General features: G+C 42.1%; 1 protein-coding gene across 2 annotated transcripts in view; it reads right to left on the bottom strand.

Moving 5' to 3' along the window:
- Nucleotides 1-14,286, bottom strand: part of EIF2S2 (eukaryotic translation initiation factor 2 subunit beta) — a 37,900-nt gene that overhangs the window by 2,443 nt on the left and 21,171 nt on the right. Inside the window, exons 3-8 of one of the 2 annotated variants that reach the window (XM_085890257.1) lie at nucleotides 4,734-4,831; nucleotides 1,268-1,445; nucleotides 868-971; nucleotides 616-764; nucleotides 409-465; nucleotides 128-213 (exon numbers count right to left, since the gene is read on the bottom strand). In XM_085890257.1, coding sequence (XP_085746383.1) covers nucleotides 128-213; nucleotides 409-465; nucleotides 616-764; nucleotides 868-971; nucleotides 1,268-1,445; nucleotides 4,734-4,831 — 672 coding nt within the window. The remainder of the gene's footprint in view (nucleotides 1-127; nucleotides 214-408; nucleotides 466-615; nucleotides 765-867; nucleotides 972-1,267; nucleotides 1,446-4,733; nucleotides 4,832-14,286) is intronic. The other variant, XM_085890258.1, reaches the window with a different exon arrangement.

The raw sequence follows: 14,286 nt of genomic DNA, 5'->3' as shown, positions 1-14,286 counted from the left end.
AAATTATTTACTTCACCAGCATCAAGAGGCTTAACGTAGCCTTCTGGGATCACAACCTGACCGAGTGTGGCGGCGCATTTGTTTGTCTGATGAAAAGTGCAATCGTCGTTTGTCGAAATGTACTCACTGATGTATCTCCGCAGAACACTTTCTATCTGCTTCTGTTGAAAGCGACCTTTGATAATCAGCTGATTGTTTCCATCGATGGATCCACTAAGAATACAAAAAAAAAAAAAAAGTCAGGAGAAACTCAAATGTACAGCAACCTTCAAAGCATTAGATATCACAAGAGTTTTAAAGTTGAAAACTTCAGAAAGACTTTTCAGTAACAGAAAGTCAACAATGAAGCACAAAATGAATGATAGAAGAGCCTGTTAAGGAATTGTTGAACCAGGGGTGTACGGTTACCTTGTGCCAAGCTCAGCGAGGAGAAAGGCCAGCAGATGTTTTGGTTGTCGGTGAAGCCTGCAGGATAAGAAATGAACAGAAAAATCAAATCACATCAAGCCCGATATCAAAGGGATAAGGTCACAAAAGTTGTTCAAAGATGTATCGACTCTGTGATGAGAGTGAGGAAGCCCAAGGTGTAGTTGGTGGTTTCGAGGAAACACTCACAACTTGCAGATATCTGCAAAATTTGCAAAAGAAGACTTCTTTGTGCCGACTCGCACCACCTGTGGAGGTTTCATCACAAACTTCCGTTTTTCTCCTGCCATCATCTCAGGGTTCTTTTCACGCATAATGTTGAAAACTCGGCTGAGTAACTGAAACATTGAAAAACGTGAAGGAGTCAGGAACCTTGTGGACTTCATGCTCCGAGTTTAAAGTGTGAGTAGTACCAGTCAGGGGTACGGGAAAGCAGCCAACCTCATCGTAAGTGTAGTCTCTTTCAGATCCAGCCCACGAAAGGCCACCGCCGGCATTTGTGAAGGACACGTCCTCATCTTTACTCTTATCCTCATCCACACCTACTAGCAAATAAACGGTGTGGATGTATACAGGATCTTAATTTGGCCTAAGTTATTGCCGAGCTCAGTTTCTTTCTCAGCGTCTCAACTGCATGATTAACATTGAAGAGGGAAGCACAGAATGAATAACACAAGGTTCCAAATTAAAGAGTGAAAAAAAGAACAACAAAACAACGGAGTATTAATATTGGAGCGATCCACAACTGAGAGATAAATCACACTCAAACCGCACAGGCCCAAATTAGGAAAAAAGCAGGACGAGGTCAAGCAAGAAAACTTTTACAAGTAAAGCCGCACACCTGGATCGTAGGCTTCCTCTCCATTCTGTTCTTCTCGATTCTTCTTTTTCCCCTTTTTCTTTTTCTTCAGACTGAAATCAAACTCGTCACTCCCCTCTCGTTCATCTTCTACCGGCACCAAGTTGCTCGAATCCTCCGGCACAATCGTCACAGTCGTCAATGCAGGAGGTTCCTCAACCTGCCGAGACGCGCATCGTAGTCGCATGTGGCAAAAGCCACGGGCGACCGAAGGAGAGTTATTGATTATATTTGCTTCCGAAACAACGAAAATCGTAATCCATCGTCACAAACATAGTTTAAGATGACTGTCAGCAGGATCACTAAACATAGTAGGGTCTCTTTAGGACAAGAGCATTCGTTCAGCCTGATGGGGTACTGCTCTCCACTCTGGACTGGTGCTCATGCCCCTCACCTTTCTCGGCTTCACGCTGTGGAAACCAAGACATTTAGGATCATTGGTATCTCCCGCGATGAGGCTGAGTCTTTGGGTCTCTCACTCTCTCATTGCAGGCAGTTTGGTGGTCTTGCTGTCTTTTACTGTCTCCTCTCCGGCCTTGCCCCCCCCCCCTGCTCTGTTTGAGATATGTCCCCAACATATTTCCGTCGGGCGCTCAAGGTCCGCCAGAAACCCCCTTGTGGTAAAACTACCAATATCACGAATCACTGCTCACCTTCACTCTTTCATTCCTCTTTTTCACCACCTTTGGAACAAACTCCCACACTCTGTTCAATCCCATTCTTCCCTCCAAGTCTTCAAAACAGCTGTTCACCACCACCTCTTATCTTCCCTCATCCAAAACCATGATCTTTTCTACCCCCGTTAATCAACCCAAAACCCACCTCCTTCAAATTCCCTGCTTTCCTTCCTGAAAGTCCCTGTAATGTCCATCTTGTATACCTCATGTTTCCCATTTCATCCCTCTCCCTGCCACAGATCTCGTGTCTCTGTTCCCCACTGTTATGTCCCTCTCCCTCGTCTCCTGCTGCCCTTGTTGTACGTTTTGCGTTAGCTCTTTATACGAGCCTCAACAACATCGACAAAATTTTTTTTTTTTTAAAAAGTGTTTTAAGCACTTAAAACAAGCACTCCATTAAAAACCGTTGATAAGGAACGGCTGGCTTGGCAAGCGCTAGCTAACTTATTGGCAACCGAACATCTCAACAGCATGCAGTACATACAAAACACCGACAAAATAACATAAAAAAAAAAAAATTAAAGACAAACTATTAATCATAAGCATTTTCGTTGCAATAAAAATGTACCTGTTCAGACCCACACACACAAACTCAATTTTATATTATAGATAGGTGACAGCGAGACACCTCGCACGACAATACCATGCTGGAAGGACATTTCCTACTCTCGTTCTTCTTCTTCTCTCTCATAGTAATCCGGAAATAAACTGTCTATCCCCTATCATTTCATTTTTCCATAAGTTTTAGTCTGTTATAAAAAAGGCTCCAATTATTATTGCAGACTTTGCTGTGTGATGACGTCATGTGTCGGGATGTCTGTTTTTTATACTTTGCACAGAAGCAAACACAGAATATGTTTGCTTGTAACAGTCAGTGTAAATACTGGTAAGCAAACGTGGAGTTATAAACGACACGTCACTGTCTCTCAGACAGAAAGTAACTGTGTTTGAAGTCCTTAAATCTCCAAATGTTTCTGTTCCCCACTATTTTGTCCTTCCCACTCCCTCCCCTCCTGGCTCATGCCCCCCTTGATGTGCGTTGTGTGTTAGCTCTCATTCGAGCCTCGACAAGGTATACAAAACAAACAAAAAAAAAAAAATCACTATTTTCTTTCGTCTGCATAATATGAGAATTAACGTACCTTCATTGGGCGGTGTATATTAGACAGCTTCCGCGATCGCTGCGGACAAAACTTGCATTACCTCGTTTGAGTTGGAATCAAAATGTTACCTTTTTTTTCTTTTTTTTCCTCAAAACGGTGTCTTCATTTAATGATAGAAGATGTGTTGTTCAGTGTTCAAATGGATGCGAGGCCTTTAAAACAATCTGAGCTACGTGGAGAAAAAAGAAGATGGTGGTGATTTCTGGACGGCTGGAGGGCGTGGCCTGTTGAATGGGTGGCGTTTATGACCCAGACAGACAGACAGACAGACAGACAGACAAGCTCAGATTAATATATTCAATATCATCAGAATAATCAAGGATTTATTTTTCCCTTTACAAGTAACTATAATCAGAAAAATAAAGGATGAATTTTTCTCTTCAAAGTAACTTGAATCAGAATAATCAAGTATTAATTTTTCTCTTTATAAGTAATGAATCAGAATAATAAAGGATTAATTTTTCTCTTTATAAGTAACTATAATTAGAATAATCAAGGAATAACTTATATTTTCGAAAGTAACTATAATCAGAATAATCAAGGATGAATTTTTCTCTTCAAAGTAACTTGAATCAGAATAATCAAGTATTAATTTTTCTCTTTATAAGTAACTATAATTAGAATAATCAAGGATTAATTTATATTTTCGAAAGTAACTATAATCAGAATAATCAAGGATGAATTTTTCTCTTTTTAAGTAACTATAATTAGAATAATCAAGGATTAATTTTTCCCTTTATAAGTAACTCTCTTCTTCTTTCGGCTGCTCCCGTTAGGGGTCGCCACAGCGGATCATCCGCATGATCCGCATAGTGATTTGGCACATGTTTTACACCGGATGCCCTTCCTGACGCAACCCTGGTCGCCTCTTACGACACAGGGATATGGTACACCTATTTTAACCAGGGTATACACCGGCCCAGTACACTGGTACTCACTTCACCGACCTCGGAAGGATGACAGGCTGAGGCAACCCCCTGGTGTATTAATTCAGTGGCTCAACGGGGCTTGAACTCAGGACCTTTTGGATCCCAAGCCGCTGCCCTAACCACTGCGCCAACACCAGGCTTATTTCCCTTTATAAGTAACTATCATTATAATAATCAAGGATGAATTTTTCCCTTTATAAGTAACTATAATTATAATAATCAAGGATGAATTTTTCTCTTTATAAGTAACTATAATCAGAATAATGAAGGATGAATTTTTCTCATTATAAGTAACTATAATCAGAATAATCAAGGATGAATTTTATCTTTATAAGTAACTATAATTAGAATAATCAAGGATTAATTTTTATTTTCATAAGTGACTATAATCAGAATAATCAAGGATGAATTTTTCTCTTTATGAGTAACTATAATTAGAATAATCAAGGATTTTTACCCCCTTTATAAGCAAACTTTGAATGTCCCTCAAATTATGCTCGTGTAAAAATCGAACAATTGCCTTCAAAAACATGCTTCTGATACTACGCACTTTCAAACCAAGATATTTCACTTGGCTTTAAAATGACAAGTTTTCAAGCAGTGAAGGATGCCATATAACCTGAGAGATTCCATTAGTAATCAATAAGATTAGAACCACAATAGTGAATGAAAAACCTACAGGAAGAGCGGAGTCCAGTTCACTCAGATCAAATGGCTTCTTCTTCTTCTTTTTCTTTTTTAGACTCAAGTCAAGGTCATCCAGGTCATCGGATATATCTGTGGAATAAAAACAATCACAATCACAATAGTGAATACAGTATTCCAACAAAACGGTTTGTCTATGGTGCGGTGACAACCCTGGGAGAGCCTCAAAGCGGAAGGCTCAGTGGGTGGAGAGCTAAAAACCTTGTGCTGCTTTCCTTCACTGCTCATGGTTCTATCACATGGACACTTATAGCAGCATTCTCAGTTGTCTGACACTCACACACGTCTGCAAAGACCACATAGTATCATAAACGCATAATAACAAAGGGGAAAACAACTCTGGGATGACACGGTGGACAAATAATCAAACTTTTCAAACTCACCACTACCCGCACCATACCCTCTTCCCTCAAAACCTTCTGCTCAGTCAATTGTCTCATCTTAAAAAAGGATAGGGTTCAATGTTTAAAAAAAAAATCAAAAAAATCATGCTGTGGGTGTGACATGGATATTGGTGTTTCAACAGATCACCCGAGATGAACTCCGAAGATGCCGAGCGAAGGCGTACTCTGCATGTGAAGCTAATCTGCGGTAATACCGAGGTAATACTTCATTACTTTCACTGCACAGTGGTGTCAGCACGAATTCGCCTTAACGGGGAATATTCGGTTATGCTGGAGAATGAAATTGCGACTCAAAATACTTACCAGTTTTTGTTTTTTTTTAATAGAAAAACTGCACCCCAGTCCAAAGGAAGTGGTCTCGTTTGGCATTTTTAATAAGAAATATGCAAAGCCTACAAAGGAATGAAACGCTTTAGAATTATCCTTTAGAAACCATTAGAACCCTCTAGAAATACCCTTTAGAACCCTCGAGAAATACCCTTGAGAACCCTCTAGAAATACCCTTTAGAACCCCCTAGAAATACCCTTTAGAACCCCCTAGAAATACCCTTAAGAACCCTCCAGAATGATCCTTTGGAACCCTCAAGAAATACCCTTTAGAAATACCCTTTCAAACCCTCTAGAAATACCCTTTAGAATCCCCTAGAAATACCCTTTAGACCCCTCTAAAATTCCCTTTAGAACCCTCTAGAAATACCCTTTAGAACCCTCGAGAAATACCGTTTAGAACCCTCTAGAAATACCCTTTAGAACCCTCTAGAATGATCCTTTAGAACCCTCTAGAAATACTCTTTAGAACCCTCTAGAAATACCCTTTAGAACCCTCTAGAATGACCCTTTAGAACCCTCTAGATTTACCCTTCAGAACCGTCGAGATTTACCCTTTAGAACCCTCTAGAATGACCCTTTAGAACCCTCTAGATTTACCCTTCAGAACCCTCGAGATTTACCCTTTAGAACCTTCTAGATTTACCCTTTAGAACCCTCTAGATTTACCCTTTAGAACCCTCGAGAAATACCCTTTAGAACCCTCGAGAATGACCCTTTAGAACCCTCTAGATTTACCCCTTTAGAACCCTCTAGATCCCTCGAGAATGACCATTTAGAACCCTCTAGATTTACCCCTTTAGAACCCTCTAGAACCCTCGAGAAATACCCTTTAGAACCCTCTTGAATGACCCTTTAGAACCCACTGGATTTACCCCTTTAGAACCCTCTAGATCCCTCGAGAATGACCATTTAGAACCCTCTAGAGTCTTGAATGAAACAGTGGGTTCGAAAGGTTCTTCTTCTTCTTCTTCATTTTTTGCAGAGGACGGATGGATGGACGGACGGATGGATGGATGGAAGGAAGGAAGGACACAAGCTGGGCACCCATGAGAAACCCAAAAGGCTTGGACATGTATGACATTTGAACATCTTGAGTTCGATGCTCCACGGAGTCTTCCAAAATGGGCACTGGTAATTTATGAGATCCAGAAATGATATAAACTACTCAAAATAATTTAAGGGTCAAAGGAAATTTTTTGATCATTTTTGTAAGTATGTCTTTTTAAGACAGATAGGGTTAGAATATCCCCATTTGGGTTGTCATTTGGACTATAGACATCATGTTATTATGGGACATGCAATCATTGCACTTATCTTTAGAAACTTTTTAAGTTAACCCAGATTTCCTTTTCATGGATTTGAAGCACGAACTTAGTCAGACTAAACTGACAAACTGCCTCGAAACACCCATTGTGACAACTCATGCACCATTTGCACGTGTTTTGTTGGTGTCATTCCATGCATGCCAATTTTAGCAATAAAATAGCTGAGCATTTTCCATTCATTATCACTTGAAATTTGAAGATTGTTTGACAACAACTCAGCATCCAAGACAGGGGAAGGGCCATTGGTTGGCTACAAGATGGACAAACTCAGAGAACTGTGGCTCAGCGTCTTAATGTAAGCCAAGGCGTTATCGGCAGACTCTGGCAGAGGTTCAGGAAAATAAATGCTGTTCAGAATCGCCCCCGTTCTGGAAGACCCTGATCAACAACAGCACGAGAAGACCACTTCCTGATAACGGCGTTGCGACAGCGCTTTGTGACCGCACGGCATCTTCGGGATCAACTCAGAGCTGCCAGAGGCACTAACGTGTCTGACCAGACCATTAGGAATAGTCTGCGAGACCAAGGTTTGCGATGCCGGCATCCTGCAGTCCGACCACCGCTACTTGACCGTCACAGAAGGGTTCGACGAGATTGGTGCAGACGTCATATCCGGTGGAACCGTGGTCAGTGGGCAGAGACAATGTTCACAGATGAGTCACGCTTCTCGCTCCATTTCAATGATGGCCGGGCTCGTGTTTATCTTCGTCAAGGAGAGAGATTTGCTGATCTCAATGTTGCTCAAGGTCTACCATTTGGAGGAGGAAGTGTGATGGTGTGGGCGGGGATATCCATGAACCACAGAACCCCTCTGTACGTCGTCAACGGAAATTTGACTGGTCAGCGTTATCTCAACAAGATTGTTCAACCTCTGGTAATTCCACTTCTGCAGCGGATTGGACCAGGAGCTTGGTTCCAGGATGACAACACAAGACCTCATCGTGCCAGGGTGGTGACCGACTTCCTGCAGCAGCAGAACGTTCAGCACATGGATTGGCCTGCATGTTCACCCGACTTGTCACCCATTGAGCATGCGTGGGATGAACTCGGGCGGCGAGTTCGATCACATCACGTCCGTGCCGTCAAACTCCGGCAACTGGCTCAGCGATTAGTCACAGAATGGCAAGCGATCCCTCAACGTTATTTCCAACGCCTGATGAACAGCATGCACCAACGTTGTCAAGAATGCGTGAATGCTAACAGTGGCTACACTAGTTACTGAAGCTTCTGCGACTTGTGTGAACATCATTTTGGGGGATGCATGACTGTTTTTTTCATCAGGATAATAAACTAATGTCTAATCAAAAGTTTTTTGTTTTGCGTTTTCTGTTCTTGAGCCATCAAATAATTATTTTGTCATTAGTCGTCACCATTTTAGCTCGTTAGCTTGCATTTATATGCACAAATTTTTTTGACCCTTATATTAACTTATTTTGAGTAACTAGTATATAATGTACCTAATTTATTAACTTCACATCATATGTGAATACATGTCCATGCACATGTGAAATACAGTTTGTTTATAAATGCCAGATATCTGAACGGGCTGTGTTTGGAACAAAGCCAAAACGCAATTTCGGATATTGTCTCGGAAGTTGTGATATTTTCCATCAGTACCTTGATAAAGTTGTTGCAGTCGATCGAGCAGGTACGGCAAATAGTGGAGGTAATTGGACTTCCCCCTTGGAGGAACAAAGTGTAAATCCATCCCCTTTCCCTGTTGATTCATTTGTGAAATGTTTTGGAGAACAGTAAACGCGTGGTGAGGTCATATGACCGCAATTATGCTCATGGACGATATTATTAGATACCTCGTCCAATTCATTAAAGCTGCTGTTGTATGTGTTTGCTGAGCACGCATTACCCTCCAAAGTCTTCGTTGCTCAGCATCCTGTGCAAGACTTTGTTGAAGTTCATCAGCCGCCTCATTCTCCTTCTGTAATCTTTTTCATTCTGCTTCCCGTGCATTAGTCTATGACGACGTTCATCGGCTGTTTCGTTCTGTTCCCTCAGTCTTTCATTCATTTTGGAAATGGCAGTTCCAAACGCAACGTGTCACATCCTCCAGTTTAAAGTCCCTCCAATTGATGCCTCACCCTGCATGCCAAATGCCAGGGTGGTAGTTTATCGCTGAGTTTGGATTCTAACCCTGGTAAGGTTAAAGCCAAAGCCAAATGTGTTATCCTTTAAGAGTTGAAGCTATCCTGGCAGGCCATAAAATAATAAATGCAATGTGATTGATTAGTTAAAATAACTTTACTTTTATTATGCTAAGGACGAGTCACATCATCATGTGAACATCATCCTGCTTCACACACGAGCTTTATGCTTGTATGACTCTGGGATCAAAGAGTACCAAAGACTTGCAGTTCTTTATTGTGACGACGTCTAAAGAATGAAACACTATATTGTGACGACTGTCAAAAGAGTACAGCTCAAATGGAAAACACCCGGCTATGACACCCTTCTGTTCGGCGGAAACTGAAATTACTCTTTTTGTTCGTGGGTGCAGTGGTGTGGGCAGTGGTGGAGGTGCAGCGGGTGCGGGCAGTGGCGGAGATGCAGCGGGTGCGGGCAGTGGCGGAGATGCAGCAGGTGCGGGCAGTGGCGGAGGTGCAGCAGGTGCGGGCAGTGGCGGAGGTGCAGCGGGTACGGGCAGTGGCGGAGGTGCAGCGGGTACGGGCAGTGGCGGAGGTGCAGCGGGTGCGGGCAGTGGCGGAGGTGCAGCGGGTGCGGGCAGTGGCGGAGGTGCAGCGGGTGCGGGCAGTGGCGGAGGTGCAGCGGGTGTGGGCAGTGGCGGAGGTGCAGCGGGTGCGGGCAGTGGCGGAGGTGCAGTGGGTGCGGGCAGTGGCGGAGGTGCAGCGGGTGCGGGCAGTGGCGGAGGTGCAGTGGGTGCAGGCAGTGGCGGAGGTGCAGCAATGGAAATTGGTAGAAATGAGGGATGGGAGACAGTTTTTGTGGGTGAGGAAATTATTAACGAGGTAGATTCTTCATTCTGCAGGAAGGATTGTAGACAGAATTCTGTGCAGTTTTGAAGGAGCGGGAGTTTTGGACATTGAAGGAAGGGTAAACGATATTTTATCGGGTCACGGCAGGAAGAAGTTGGTTGTGGTACACCAAGGTGCGAATGATGTATGGAAAGTTTACTCAGAGGTTTTGAAAAATAGACAAAGGATATTGGGTAAGTGGCTGAAAGCAAAGGAATGTGAGGTCATTGTTTTCTTGGATCCTCCCAAGATTAGGAGACAATATAGAAATTATGAGCAGAGTGATAGACATCAACCAATGGCTGGAAGAATGGTGTAGGGAAGAAGGTTTTACATTTAAGAAGCAGTGGGAATCATTCTGGGGACAAAGGGAGTGTTTCCGGAATGATGGCCGTATGTTGAATAGAAAGGGGGCAGCGAGGTTTTCAGTGGGAAATGAGGATGGAATTCTGGCTTTTTTAGGTCAGCGGAGGGTGGGGAAGCTAAAAAGGAAGGAACTGAGGATGTAATTGTGATGAGTAAGACCAGGCAGGAAAACATAATTTCAGGAAGGGAAAAGTTAAATATATTCCATACCAATGCCAGAAGTTTAAATAATAAAATGGAAGAGCTTTAAGCCAACGTAGATAGCGAGGAGTACGATATAGTTGCAGTGAGTGAGACGTGGTTAAAGGAGGAGAGTAACTGGAGGACAGGATTAGAAGGCTTCAAGGTGTATCGGTGTGATAGGAAGGAGAGAATAGGAGGAGGAGTAGCAATCTGGGTTAAGGACAGCATTACATCAAGAGAAAGGGGTGACATTAAGGAAGGAATAAATGTGGAGGATTCTGCATGGGTAGAGATTAGACATTTTAAAAACAGTAAGATACTGGTAGGATGCTTTTATAGGGCTCCAGGTGGGAAGAAAGAGAGGGAAGGAGGAGTACATGAAGAATTCAAAAGGTCATGTGGTAAGGGAAGTGTATTGATTATGGGGGATTTTAACTTTCCAGGGATAGATTGGGCCCAGGAACAGGGAAAGGGAAGAGCGGATGAGAATTTCCTGGATTTATTGAAAGATTGCTTTTTAACCAAGTTTGTAGATAAGCCCACGAGGGGGAGTGCAGTATTAGACTTCCTTTTAAGTAACGATCCCAACATGGTGGAGGAGGTGGAGGTTGGCGAGTATTTAGGAGCACGTGACCATAAGATTGTGTTTGCAAAGATTATGTTAAGGGTTAGAGTTCAGGATAGTAGGGGAAGGCTGTTAGATTTCAGGAAGGCAAACAGTGAGGATATGAGAAGAGAGTTGGGTGATGTAGATTTGGAGACTCTAACAACAGGACAATCAGCATCAGAGAAATGGGAAACCTTCAAGGACCAAATGTGTAGAGTGTAGAGTAAGTACAATCCATTGAGGTGTAAAACGAGAAACAGAAAGAGACCACGGTGGTTGAGTAGTGACATAAGGAGTGTTATTAAGGAGAAGCAGAAGGTATTTATTGGGTTTAAAATAACAGGACTGGAGTTAGATTTATATCACTGTCAGAGTAAACAGAGGCAAGTGAAGAAAATCACTCGGCAAGCCAAAAGAGATTATGAGAAGGACATGCCAAAGAATATTAAACATAATAACAAGGCTTTCTTTAAGTATATCGGGGAAAAGAACAGGTTAGGACCAGTGTGGGCCCATTGAGGAATTTCACTGGGAGAGTGGTTAGTGATGAAAGTGAGATGGCAGGTTTATTAAACAGGTATTTTACTTCAACTTTTACACAGGAACAGTCAAGGACAATTGCCAATAGCTGAGAGTATCTATCGAGGGAGTGAGGAAGGGATTTTACAGAAGATCCAGGTTGGAGTGGAGGAAGTAAATGAACAGCTTGGTAATCTAAGAGTAGAGGAGGCTCCGGGTCCAGATAATATGCAACCGAGAGTATTGAGAGAGGTCGCTGAGCAGGTAAGCGAGATGTTAACGGATATTTTCAATTGTTCCCTGGAGTCAGGACAGGTACCGGAGCAGTGTAACCACTCCACATTTTGATAAATGCCAAGGTGAGCCAATTAAAAAAGTCAAGAATTCGCAAGGTTTCGGAAAAGCGATGATAATAGAAAACCTATATGCCAAGAAAACCTATAGGAAACCAAGACGGCAAAGGTGAACAACAAATAGCCAAGATCTTGTGAAAAAGGCAAGGAGTGGTCAAATAGTACCGGAGGATTGGAGAGTAACAAATGTAACACCATTATTTAAGAAAGGATCCCGAGAAGAATTGGGAAACTACAGACTTGTTAGTTTGACTTCAGTTGTGGGGAAGGTGTTGGAGACATTAAGGACCAGATGAGGAACCATTTAAAGAAATACAAACTAATTAAAGGTAGTCAGCATGGGTTTACCAAAGGTAGTTCCTGTTTAAAAAAATCTTTTAGAGTTCTATGAAGCAGTGTCTGATTGGGTGAATGATGGAATGGTAGTGGACATAGGATATCTAGACTTTAAGAAGGCATTTGATAAAGTTCCACGTCGGAGGTTGTTAACCAAAGTGAGGGCCTGTGGTGTGGCTGGTCAGGTAGCTAATTGGATTGTAAACTGGCTTAGTGATCAGAAGCAAAGAGTGTCTGTGAGTGGGAGGATGACTTTCTGGGAGGATATAAGCAGTAGGGTACCTTAGGGATCAGTACTCGGACCATTACTATTTATTATTTACATCAACGATTTGGATAATGGGGTAAAGAGTAAGTTTTCCAAATTTGCAGATGACACAAAGCTTGGAGGTGAGGTGGATAGCAGAGGGGGTGGTGATCAGATTCAGGAGAGTATTGATACTTGTATTGATTGGGTAAAAGATTGGCAGATGTAATTTAACCTGAGCAAGTGTAAGGTGTTGGGGATGGAAAAGAGTCATTAAAATAGAGATTACAGGATGTCAGGGATAATTTTAGCCAGGTACCTATAGGTAAAGCAAATAGGGGTTTAGGTTGTATTTGGAGGGGGATTATTTATAAATCAAAAGAGGTGGTGTTAACATTGTTCAGCAATTTAGTGAGGGCACATATAGAATATTGTGTGCTGCTCTGGTCACAACTCAGGAGGGACATGGATGTCAGAGGGTGCAGCACAGAGCTACGAGATTGATTCCGGGCCTAGCTGGACTCAACTATGAGGAGCGGATGAAGGAGACAGGACTTTATACACTAGAAAGGAGGCGGTTACAAGGATATATGATAGAGATGTTTAAGATAATGAAAGGTATAGATAAAGTTAGTGAAGATGAATTATTCAACAGAGTAGACAGTCATAGTACCAGGGGCCATAGCCTGAGAGTAAAGAAGAGGAGAGTTAAGACGGTAGTAAAAAAGGAAGGGGTCTTTTACTCAGAGAGTAGTTAATGCATGGAATGGTGTCCCTGGAAAGGTAGTGGCAGTAGAAAAAGTAGATAATTTTAAATTAGAATTAGATAGGTACCTGGAAGTTATGGAGATAGAGGGGTATGGGGATGGGGATGTTGATAAGACTTTTAGGTAGTTTGAGTATTGATGGGTGATTGTGTACGGAGTGCTGTTGGTGGGGGTCTTGTTAAGGAGGGTTGTGCGTTCGATGTGTGTTTTTAACCAAGCCCATGCCCCCTCCCCTGAAGGGAAGAAAAGGAGAAAAAAAATACAAAAAAAACTAGTTTTTATTTCATTAATTAAAACCTTTTTTTTTTTTGCATTTTCTTCCTTGGCTCTTGTGTCGATGGTTGGTGTGGTGTTCGCGCAGGCGTGATGGGCTGAATGGCCCCCACCTGTGTTGGATTTCCTTGTTCGTGTACAGCATACAAAAAGACATTTTTTAAATTAAGGATTTAAAATTTACTTCTTCAACGTGTACATGTACATAACTTGTAAAATAAGAACTAAAATATATCTCTCGGAAATTTTCCCTCCAATATTTATTTATTTCACATAGTACATGTGAATTGCACTTTGTTTATAAAAATCCTGTACTTGCACACGATTCAGCCTTGAAAACTCGTACGAAAACAAAAACTTTTTTTCATCTAAAAGAGTCCACGATTTTCAATCATCTACATTATGAAAACGTACCTTCTTTGGGCGGTGGATAATAGATCACTGCTCCGATCGCTCATGTGCATTACTTCATTTTTCTTTGCATAAATTGTAATCAAAATGCACCTTTGTTTCTTCAAAAGGTAACTATGATAAAAAGGTAACTTCATGACAAGGTAACCCTCTCCCCACATTGCGTCTGACCGGATACATTCAAAGAGGGCTGTTCGGATGCATGTTTGTGTCAGAACACCGATATCCGTCCGATTCTCTCACCTTTTGCTCCAACTGGAACTTGAACCATCTTAACGAGTACAAAGAATGAAATCAGATGATGAATTCGAGTTAACATATAGCCATGAGGGAGTCTCAGTGCACTTTGTATTCATCACTACAGGCCTTAATTTCGCCAAAAATGTATTTTTGTCGAAAAACGTGAAATCTTCGTCCAA

Source organism: Eptatretus burgeri, chromosome 7 (genome assembly GCF_056783735.1).
Source record: "Eptatretus burgeri isolate ZD-2024b chromosome 7, Ebu_testis_v1, whole genome shotgun sequence".
Lineage (NCBI taxonomy): Eukaryota > Metazoa > Chordata > Myxini > Myxiniformes > Myxinidae > Eptatretus > Eptatretus burgeri.
The sequence above is the reverse complement of the archived record's forward strand: the minus strand, read 5'-3'. Positions and strand labels throughout refer to the sequence as shown.